This window comes from Lutra lutra, chromosome 7 (assembly GCF_902655055.1).
Source record: "Lutra lutra chromosome 7, mLutLut1.2, whole genome shotgun sequence".
NCBI lineage: Eukaryota > Metazoa > Chordata > Mammalia > Carnivora > Mustelidae > Lutra > Lutra lutra.
This window is the reverse complement of record NC_062284.1, coordinates 51,026,791-51,038,674: the sequence shown is the minus strand read 5'-3', so window position 1 is coordinate 51,038,674 and position 11,884 is coordinate 51,026,791. Positions and strand designations below refer to the sequence as shown.

The window sequence follows — 11,884 nt, the reverse complement described above, 5'->3', positions numbered from 1 at the left end:
CTGTACTTATGGTGGTTTAAATACTTAACACTTTTTTAACTGTATGATGATGCAAAAGCGATACACATTCAGCAGAAACTGTGCTTTGACTTTTGAATTTGGTCCTTCTCCTGGGCTAGCTAGGGACACACGGTACCACACTCTCATGCTGGGCAGCCACAGATCATGAGGGTAAACATCTGATATACTTACAACCATTCTGTACCCGTACAAGCATTCTGTTTTCCCTTTCACTACAGTATTCAAAAATTTCATAAGATATTCGACACTTTGTTATAAAATAGGCTTTGTGTCAGATGATTTTGCCCAACTGTAAGCTAAAGTCAATGCTTTGCAATTATCCCGTTCCAGTCACATTGTCTTCTTCTGTAGTAATCAAATGGCCACACTCCCCTCTTATGGGAGCACGTACAATTGCACACAGGACCAACCCAGATAATCCACATGTCAAGCTCCTTAACTTAGTCATATCTGCAAAGCCTCATTTGCCATATAACATCTGCCAGTTCTAGGGATTAGGACCTGGACATCTCTGGGAGCCATTATTCAGGCAACCACAATTCTGTAGGGAAAACAGCATCTGCATTATTTATTCTATTACTCAAAGGATCCAGTGCCCATCTGTTTACAGTGATCTTCCCACCTTCTCCTTATGTGTTTGTTTCCATTCCTAGTACCTTTTTCTTCTTCTGTTCAAATCTTAGCTATTTGAATGGATCATCCATCAAGTTCAAGATTTTATTCTTTTATAGGTACCTACACTAATCACTCCAGATGAAAGAGATATACATATGTCTCTCTCTCTCTCTTAAGCTATTCTTCAATTGTCCTGTATCCAATACCTTGTGTAGTGAGGGTACATTTATTTATGTTTTTTACTCACAGTAGCTGGTACAACGCCTTACATATGGAAGTTTCTCAATTGCTTGCCTGTAAACATCTTCTGCTCATTAACTGCTCTAACTACTCTGCGCCCTTAACAGGCCATGTCACCGTAATCTCATTACAGTTCTCTCCATACAAGGTCCAAATGCTTATCCAACCATTCTGAGCCTGAACAAAGATGCCTTTCAACCTTTTTTTTTTTTAGATTTTATTTATTTATTTAGAGAGAGAGTGAACTCAAGCAGGGGAGAGGCAAAGGGAGAGGGAGAGAGAGAATTCCAAGCAGACTCCACACTGAGCATGGAGCCCGACTTGGGACTCAATCTCACGACCCTGGGATCATGACCTGAGCCGAAAATTGAGTCAGACACTTAACCGCGGAGCCACCCAGGTGCCCCACATTTCAACTTTTATAATTTATGGACAGGTGACTGCCTGATGTGAGAAATAAAATTACAAAGTGATAAAAAAAAAGATGAACATAATTTTTGAACTGTGATAAAAACAAATTTACATCAGTACAATTTGCTACACATTGAGCGATGTTCATATAGCCACAATCATATTGTCTGGTCATGAAGCACAGAAGGAAGCAGTTCATTAAAATTGTTACAATGAGCATGACATTCATAGAGACAGCCGAGCAATTCCAGAGTTTTCTAAAGGAAAACAAGGGGGAGGTCAGCAGACCAGGGAGCAGACTAGCAGAGGCACCCACAAAGGGGTTTGATGTGTACCCAGGGGGAGTCCAGGAATTCATGCTGTTCTTGTCCTTTTCCACCTGGGCAACTCAGAGCCATGTGTTCCAGGAGCCTGGATTGGCAGGTGCTGAAACCATGGCAGATTGAATAGTGGCCCCTAAGTGAGGCCTGATCAGTGAGTCTGAGTGCAAGACCAGAGAAGAACACTAAAGTCAAGTCATGCAAAGCCTGAAAGGAAAAGAGAAAGCAGAGCCCACGATAGGGTGCAAAAGGGAGACGTGTGTTGGGGGCACAATCTGGGCAAGAGAAGAGAACACAGACTTTGGATGAGGAAGGGATAGAAGGGAAAAGGTGTCAGAAGGGGAACAGGAAGAGTGTTCACTCTTCCTGTGGGCATCTCTCAAGGGTCCATCCTTCCAGCCTTGTTCCCATGTCCTAGTCTCCCTGATTCTTTCTCTGAGGGGCCCTGCGACCTGTGGTCAGGAGGGGTGTTTAAGGGTTGGGTCTGAGAGCTCAGCTCATGTTCCCGGAAAGGAGAACATGGAATTCTTAGAACAGCCTGAGCTGGGGAGAGCAAGGGGAGCAAACCAAGCGGCATAGCCGGGAGCTTTCATGCCTCGGGCTCTGCCAGGGGAGGTCCTATTCTTTGACCAGATACAGGACAGTCCCCAGGGCCTATTAAGGCTCCCAGTGAGATCCCAAACTCAAAGTCATAAGGGCCAGAATTGACTTGAGTCTCTTACCTAGAGGATATATGAGAGGAGGAGGGAGTGTCATCAGTTAAGTAAAGAAATCAAATGTGCAGAGAACCTGAAAACTAGAATGGGTCTTTGTTCAAGTTGTTCTTCAGACAGATAGCAAATGTACTAATTTGTTCTCCCAGGAGGAGTGCACAAGAATGTCCCCTTTCCTGTACCTACACCACCTCTGTTATTATTTTAAATCTTATTCCTGCTAATTGGGCAGGTAAAAATTATCACATTGTTTTTATTTATATTGTCTTTAGTAGAAAGAGGGGAAATCTCCAAATGTTTAATGACTATTTATTTCTCCCTTTGTTAATTTCCTGTCTGTGTTCCTGGCTTATTTTTCTGTAGGTGTATTCATCTTTATCTTATTAAACAGATAGCTCTCTTTATATATGAAAGACATCACCCCTTTGATAGCCATATATATATTGCAAATGCTTTTCTTCAGTTGTGTTTAACACAGTGCCCCGATCTAATCATAATGAAAATAGAAATGATAATTCTCAAACCATTCCTACGAGGTGGGGTTTTTATTCAGGAGCATTTCACCATTATCTTTCTGTTTAGTTACGGGCAAGTTTGCTTTCTCCTAGGATTAAAAAAGCGTGGCCTATGGAATCAGACCATCCTTGTTTGTTCCTGGCGGGAGGCCGCTTACTGTGTGTGAGAGACTTTGTACATTACCTAAAGTCTTCATGCGTCAGTTTCTTCTTCACTGAAGTGGGATGTAATAGCCTACCTTGTGGAGGTTTTTCTGAGAATACAAAAGCACCTGACCCTTTAGAAGCACTCACTTGTTGTTATTAATTATTATTATTACCTATGAATCATCCCTGTGGTAATTTTCATATGTGATCTTGAAAAATTTTAACATATTAATAAACAGGAAGGTGTAGGGCTTTAAAACAGCCATCTTCTCCACAACCTGCCAGTTCTCTGTTTGCTGGAGTGAAAAGGATGTGTTTCATGTGTGTGATCCTTCTTCTAACACGTGGGCAACTCTTGCATTTTGGGAAACAGGAGTCGCCATTACAGTGAAGATGTGTTTGCTCCCAGGTGTATCCATCCCATGGCCAGGGAGCTTCAGGACAGCAAAATACTGTCTTGCTAGTTCTGGGACACTGTATATGAGGTAGATGCTCTTTTGAGTTAAATTGACTTGTTTTGCCCTGGTGCTGTCCTCAAAAGCTCTGAATGCCTACGCAACCTTAAGCAACCTTTTTTTTTCTCTCATTGGGACTAGAATTAGAATGTTTTGTACCTGGAAACATAGTTCATCTAATCTGGTGGTGTCCAAACTTCGAACCACATCAGCAAACCTAACACTTGTAAAAATCCCACACGTTCTAGTCCTATCTCTGAGCTTTCGAACCCAAATCTTCTGGACTGGGGCCCAGGGATTTTTTTTTTTTTAAAGATTTTTATTTATTTATGTATTTGACAGAGATCACAAGTAGGCAGAGAGGCAGGCAGGGCGGGGGAAGCAGACTCCCTGTTGAGCAGAGAGCCTGATACGGGGCTCAATCCCAGGACCCTGGGATCATGACCTGAGCCGAAGGCAGGGGCCTTAACCCACTGAGCCACCCAGGCACCCCTGGGGCCCAGGGATTTAATAAAAACAGCTATTTAATAATAGCTCCAAAAGCTAGTAAATTTTTAGGGTAGGGCTTGGCTAACAGAACAAAATCTCAAAATACAGTGCATTTAAAAATATACATATTTATTTTTCTCTCATATAGTAGTCCCAAATTAAGCAGTCCAAATTGGCAAGACAACTCTGCCTCACACAGGTGTTCAGGCACATGCTTTCCTTCCCTTTTGCTGTTCAGCCCATGCCTAGAATGCTATTATCATCTGAGTGATTGCAATTGAGTCAGACACATTTCATTTTGGGATCTAGCTGTTGGGATCTAAAATAACAGAGGAGACCAGTCCAGTGTCACAAGACTGAGATGTCGAAGTGGCCCGGGAAAAGAAGTCTCACTAGGAAGCTCTGTGCCTCACCGGACCCCTTCCACTTGAGACCAAGGAGGATGGTTGGGGGTGGGCAACCTGAAATGATTCAGAAGCATACCCAAGTCTAAGAACCCAGATCTAATCCTGCCTCTGCATTGTGTAGATAAGGAAACTGAATCCTAGTCGTGTGGAATGACTCGGGGTTGGGGGAGCACGTTGAGTCAGTAAAGCATATGAGGACTTACCTGTGATGCCATGAAGGCTCTCCTTACTTCAGTACCATCCTGGGCCCTTGGAGCCAGGGACTTGTTTTGCATTAGAATTGTTCGTTAAAGGGAATTTAGTGCACTTTATGTTGGAAAAGCAGAGGGAGTGGTTAGAAGCCAGAAGGGCACTTCTCCTATGCTAAGTAACCCCCTTAGTATCCCTTTCTCAAACCTCTCTATCACTACATTCCCAGTGTCCTCTCTCTATCTGATTCTCCCTTCCATGGGTCTTGTGATTAGATCTGTCTCCTTTATTCCCTCATTTCATCCTCTCTAATGTTTCTTTGCCACTACAGGGAGATGACACATATCCACTCTCAGGTAACTTTCCAGCAAGTGTAAGAGACACTTGTTGGGCCCTCCCTAGCCAGGTGGGCTTGTGTGATTAAGCAGAGTGAGGGGATAGAATAAGAAAGGACCTTCTGCTGCTGGGCTGGTCTATCAGTACCAGCCCAGCAGCAGAGCGAAGACAAGGATACAAGTTCTGTGGGCTGTGAAGACAACAGCCTCAAAGCAACAGAGCCAGGCAGTGCTGGGTTAGGCTAGGTGAGATGAGAATGGGGCATTAACAGCTTTGAAAGCCAGCCTGAGAAATTTAGATATAAAGCTACAAGAAAAAAAAAAAAAGCCCTCTAGCCCTCTATGGTTTGGGAGGAGAGACGGGACATTATAAAGACTTAATGCTTTAAAATCTGAACTCCCTTGCCTATTGTCATCATGAATGATCTTAGGATACCCACTATGCCAAAGGGGTGACAGTCTTCAAGGGTAGGAAATGCTAGTACTCAGGAGCCTTGACTCCCAATGGCACCCCCATATTTGATATCTTTCAGACTTCATAATATGATGATTAGCTAGATCCTGGGAGCTCCTGATTCCTTTACAGAAGTGGAGAGGTTTGGTCTTAATTAAGACTCTTTAGAGGATGTTCCTGGTCTAGAAAGAGGTATCTTCTCTGGGTCTTTGCTCTTCTCTCCTGGTGAAGGAAGAAATCTGTACTAAATTCTGAATGAGGCTGTATTTACTTTTTCTTACCTATTACCCAAAAACTCTGCCAAAGTTTGAATCGTTGTTGTCTCTGGGGCTGACATGTTCATCACCTAGAGCTAGACTCTATAGTAAGACTCTACTGTAGGAAAGAAGTTATTCAGATTTGAACCAAGTTTGAACCAAAAGGAGACCCATTGGACTTCTCTGCTAACCATAGAACCTACATTCCATGTCTGGTTAGGGAGTGGTAAATGCCCCAAGCATTTCCCTCTATCACCTTCTCCTCTGGCTGCCAAGTGAAAAGGGAATGCCAACTACCCACCTATTTGGCCAAGCCCATAGTGACTGTTAACTTAAGCACCCACCACACTGACAAGGAAAACCCAGCTAAAAGATACAAAAGTATCTGCCCTTAATGCCTCATCCTGGTCGATTGTCAGAGTTCTGCAGTTTTAATGCAATGAGGATTCTGCACAAAATGTGAACAACATTAGGAAAAACTGACGTCTAAAGAGTGATGCACAGTAGAAAAATGTTGCAATGATGTAACATTCATTTACAAGCCTTTATTTGAAATCAGGACATAAAAAAGAGTTGTCTTGGAGTGGAGGGAGGATGTAAGATGAGGGAGCCGGAACATGGAGGCACACATTAATGAATGAGACCATTGCCCATACTTTATATAGAGCGTTGAACCATAAAAACTTATAAATATATAATTGGTAATGAAAAAAATCCAATATGGCATCATAAACAAGACTGAAGACTAAGCCTGCCCAGCACTTGGCTCAGATGTCTCATTTGCCATCTTTCTACCTGCTCTATTCCTCCTTGGCTTGCCATCCCTCAGGAAATTAAGACTATGCTGAGTTAAAATGGCAGTACGATCTTTATTACTCCATCTGTAGCAACCTGGGATACGGATAATGGAGGAAAGGAGATTGCACAGGGCTAGACCTGTTGACTGAGGGCAACAGCTACGCAAAAAAGCATCTTTTTCCTCTGGCATCTTCTGGAGGATCGGAAGACACCTGGTGACATGGCCGGGTGCTCAAGTTTGTGTGTATCAATGTACACATTTATTTGAAAAGAAACAGCGATAATAATATCCCTGATGCTCATTCACTATTTCTCTGAATAGTCTCAGTGGCAGTACCATTAACTTTCAATTACCAATATTGGTTTGGGGCCTTTTCTCCTCAGTTTTGTCGAGTTGGGTAGACTCTACTTCTTGGCTTTATAGCTATGCTAGGTTGGAATTCAGTTTAGTTCAGAGAAACTGTAAGAGATAAAGGAAAGAGAATATCTGTACTCCAGGATCAGTTATAAATTTTAATCAAATTCTCCACAATTTGGGATTTTTTCATTTTCCAGTTAGTATAGATAATCAAGAGTTTACTACAGAGCTGAAAGGGTAGATACAGATAATAGAAGTAAATAAACACAAAGAAAATAAGTATGTCCTTCTTTAGATAGACTCTGGTCTCAAAGCCCCATAGGATTTATAGCTTAGAGCCACTAACTAACCAGCTCATCAGAGAATGACCTGTCAGCACTGCCAATATTTTCTTTAATGAGGTATCACTATGGTATTGGCATCTGGGGAACTGTTTGCTCATAGTGAGTTGGCACATAGTGGTGTCCAGGTGCGGGCTCCTAGAGCAGCTTATGCCAAGATTCTGCCCATACTTGCAGCTGGAGGCTTTGGGCGCTCCACGAATCACTTCCGTGGAACCATGGATGAAGTTGTAGCTTAACTTGCATGACTCATTCGCTTCTGAAACTTTTCTCCAGGCCACCAAGTCATTGTAGTACTCTTTGTCATTACCTGGACTGTCTCCTTTGGCGAAGGTATAATGTAATCTTCTGAAGGTCAATAATGAGGAAGACAAGATACCCCTGGACAAACTGAGGCTGGTATTTTTATAGAACAGAGTCAAGTTCATTAATACCTCAAGAGTCTGTTTTTCTTGGTCGCTGTTTGCCAAGTCATACTTCATCTCTCCCCCTGAAGATTCCTCTTTAATTATCTCCATTATGCTTTCTGAAGCTCCTGCGAAAACCAAACCTAGGCTGAGTAGCAGCAGAGAGATGGTCTCCATCTAGGATAATCTCTTCTGTAATAGAAATTTTAAAAAAGTAAAAGATGAAAATAAGCAGAATATCAGTGAGATCGTTCTCTTTTCCTTATGGCAGTTAGTTCAGGGTTGACTCCAACATACAAGCTCGGGCTCCTTCAATGGAAGGATGATGGCATGAAAAGGTAATCAGCTATGGAATCTGCAGACCCAGCTTCAAATCTCTGCCTACCCACTCATGAACAATTTACTCTGCATCTTTTAACCTCAGTTTCCCCCATGTGATAAAAGGAAAGGTGAGACTTATATAAGGGAATGTGTTTAAAGTGCCCCAAACTAAGTAGTTAGCTCTCTCCCTTTTTCCCGTGTCTATAATCTCACTGGAAGGGTCTGTAACCCATATTGTGGTCTCAATAATCTCACCCAACACATTCCTTACTACTGCCAGGTCTCCTACTGCCTCACACGGTACCTGGCACATGGCAGCCATTTAAAAACAACGCTCATTTCTTTTCCCACCCATCCTCAGTCATGGAATTCCTCTTTACCAGTTCCTTTGGCAAGTGGGTCCTACAGAGAAAGAATCCAGCTTGTCACAGGAGCATGAAGTGAAACTGTATTTGTTTCCTGAAAGTTTCTGCTATTGGTCTAGCTGAGGGAAGGAGGGGCAAGAAAGGGTAGGTAGAATGGCGTGAGACAGAAGGAGGGGACAACATAGAGACAAGGATGCTTGGAGAACTTCATAAATGAGCCTCTGGCTGCCAGAATCCCTGTGAAATGGCAGCATCACGGTTCCTTCTTCTGTGGAAACTTCCCTGTTTATCGTTTAACCCAGAGTGATTTGTTTTTAGCTTTTTTGGAAACCCTATAGCATTGATTACATCACACTTCATTTTATATGTTCTTTTTTTTTTAGAGTTTTTTTTTTTTTTTAATTTGATGGAGATCACAAGTTGGCAGAGAGGCAGGCAGAGAGAGAGGGAAGCAGGCTCCCCGCTGAGGAGAGAGCCCGATACTGGGCTCGATCCCAGCACCCTGGGATCATGACCTGAGCCGAAGGCAGAGGCTTTAACCCACTGAGCCACCCCAGCGCCCTGCATTTTATATGTTCTTATGTACTTTTAATTTTTTTTTTACTTCATTTTGTATGTTCTTTTTAAAATTTTCACGTTGGTTGATATATGTAATTCTTTTCTCCTTTTTAAGTATGAAAATTCCTTGAGCCTGGAACTTAGTTTCTGCATCTTTTTATTCTGTACAGAATCAAACACCGAACTGCAAAAATGCTTGTTTCTCAACATTTGTTAACAACATAACATGGCTTGACAAATGCAGAAAATCCTTTACTTGAGATCAGTGCTGGGAAATTCATAATGAGAATCTCAGAAAGAATGGTTATTCAGGGTGAGAATTCTTTCTCTTGATCTAGAAAGCATTTCTTTCATTCCCACCTCTAAGAGCCTCTATTTCCTTGTATCCCTGCATTATCACTCTTACCTCCTAACTACTTCTCCTTGCCCCTCCAATTCCCTGGATATACTACTTTTCTAAAAAGGGCACTTGAAATGACTATTTCAAAAACCTTAAGATATTCACATTGCCTGCTGGAGGTACTCTAACCCCCTGAGGTCACCTAGTCAAGGCTCTTCTTGATCTAATCTCAACCTGCTTCTCAGGGCTCTCTCCCATTATTTTGGTACACAAAGCTGCCCTAGTCAAATCAGCGTGACCCACCCTTCTCTGAATACGCCCTGCTCTGTCTCTCCATTTTTGGTCCTTTCTTGGAAGCCTACTCTTTTCTGCCTCTTGAAATCCTTCAAAGTCCAATTAAGTCATATTCTTTCTTTAACACATTTTTCACTAATTAAGTCTACCAAATCCATTGTTCACTTCCCTGGTCTTCTTATCACTCATTTTTTTCTTTTATTATTATTGAAGTAGAGTTGACGGGCAATGTTATGTTAGTTTCAGATGTGCAACATATTGATTCTATAATTCTATATAATCATTCACTTCTAATGCCACTCATTTGACATGAACACAAGTGGACTTGTATTTTTTATTATATTTAATTTTAAAATGTTCTGTGTGTGAAATTAGAGCAAAGACCCAGTACTAAGAATATATGAGCCTTAATAATTGGGGTTGATTAGATTATTGATAGATGATTAGGAATTAATGGATGTATTCATGTGTGTGACTTGAGCTAGACTTGCTGCAAGTTGAAGGGAGTAGGAAAGAAGGATTTAGATTTTTTCCCTAAATATCTTCTACTGTCAACATCAAGTGAGGTGATAATAGAAAAACAGAAAGACAATGAGGAGAAAAATGAAAAGGAAAACAGTGTAGAGATTCTGCACTGAACTATTTTTCTGAAACATTTTTTCAAGTGCATAGAATTCACAGCTACCTGGGTTTGATTTGGACTACTAGGTGTCCATTAAAAAAAAAAAAAACCTTCTTGAACTACAAATGTCTAAGACATCGCAATTCATTTGAATTGGGTCTTGATCCCTATTGAATGAAAATATTCTGAGAATAAATTCCACTGGAGAGTCTCAGTTACTCACACCTTTGTGGGAATGCATTTATCTGCAAGATATTGTTTCTACTTAGAAGGAGAAAGGTTGAGGGAGGAAGGAAAGAAAAAGCAGCGGGAAGAAAAAAAGAGACAATAAAGCCTAGGGAGAGGTCCAGGAAAAGGAATCAGAATTCAGAACATAGAAACAGAGACTTTAAAGACTCATTTCAGCTACTTCAAAATTTTGCCCAAGAAATGATGGGGCTACAGGACATATGCTAGGGACCACTTGATCCTGCTCAGCTTCCTTGGTGACATCCAAACGTCCACGAAGACAGCAATGACAGTGGGACTTCCCTGGAGAAATGGGTCTTGAGCAAGCCTTGCCTACTTACAAGGCTGCAAAGTGTCCTTTACTTGCAACTGTAAATGTCCTCCCTCTGTGAACTGAATCAATCGGTTAGATCTTGATGCTTGCAAAAGACAGAGTTAACAACTAGCATAGGTGTACCTCCTTTTCTGATCTGACCTTGAACTAAGTCCATATAAATAATGCAATAGTTGAAGTCTCTCGACTGAAAAGATAAGAACAGAAAGGGCCCTCTAAATCTTGTGCATTACCTGTGTCCGCTCTAGGTCACTGTGTTTCTGACTCTCACAGGATGGAAATGTCATAGCTAAGAATCAATGACCCCATAATCTGGCGCTTAGCTGCCAATTACCCCTTGTTTCTCACTACTCCTCTGTACTAACCCTCCCCTCCAACAAGGAGAAATGGAATTGTGGAGTAACAGGCCTGGAAACCTCAAAGACTAGCTAGTCCAAGCCCTTCACTTCCCAGGTGTGGGCATGCTCAGAGAAGAACAGGACTTAATCAAATCCCCGGAGCCTTTCCTTCTTTTCATGCTCTCCCCTCGCCTTCTAACTCTAAAGATGCCCTGCCCACAGCTGGATGTGGGAGAGCTAAACAACCAGCTCAGCTGTAAGATCTAAAAAGAGAAACAAGTTAGAAGTCTGGATGCAAGTTCTCTGTTTCTTCCGGGGCTTCAAGAGGAGGGGCACTGAGCTCTGAGAGTTTCAATCTCGTCCTAGAAATCCTGATTTGCTACTCTCCAGTCTTTAAGGAACATGGTTTCTGACTAGTCAGGCGATCCTTCCCATCTCCCTTTCCCTTTCTTTCAAGGCACAGAGGCAGCTGCTGAATGGAAACAGATGCAGTTTGAATTATATGTGCCATCTTTAGAGAAGTCCCTAACTGCCTACTCCAAGTGCCTCAACACCTAGGATCAAGTGTGGGAGTACAACGCGATGAGAGGAGACACTCAACTCCAGGTACAAAACTTAAGGGGGCTACCAAAAAGCCCCTTAATCAAGATAAATAACATTTTAATGCAATAGTTAAAAATCTTAATTTAATGCAAAATAACCTCTGATCAAGAATCTGACCCTGTACTGGCACAATTCACTAACACCCTAACTCCAACCCCGTCAGACTGGATCTTGACTTAAAACTTAGATATTTTATTCACCAGCGATTTCTGCATTAATTTTTTAAATTTGTGTATCTAGATTATTGGGATTTGGGGTGCCCCTTAAATTTTGAACCTGAAGTGAGTGCCTTACTCGCTTTGCTCTAATCCCAGTTCTGCCTCAGATTCACTTTTGGCTCTCAACAAATGACCCAAAGAAAAGGGACAAGAAATTAAAACACATGCAGAGTTTATGATTTAATTCAGTA

The 11,884-nt window shown here is 41.8% G+C and overlaps 1 protein-coding gene across 1 annotated transcript; it reads right to left on the bottom strand.

Moving 5' to 3' along the window:
- Positions 1-7,049: 7,049 nt before the first annotated feature.
- On the bottom strand, positions 7,050-7,649 carry RNASE11 (ribonuclease A family member 11 (inactive)). The gene has a single exon (XM_047735908.1). The coding sequence runs from the start codon at positions 7,647-7,649 to the stop codon at positions 7,050-7,052; it is 600 nt and encodes a 199-aa protein (XP_047591864.1).
- Between the last annotated feature and the right edge of the window lie 4,235 nt (positions 7,650-11,884).

Bases quoted from the DNA above. Each gene is read 5' to 3' on its own strand.
- RNASE11 (XM_047735908.1), bottom strand. From the start codon at position 7,649: ATGGAGACCATCTCTCTGCTGCTACTCAGCCTAGGTTTGGTTTTCGCA.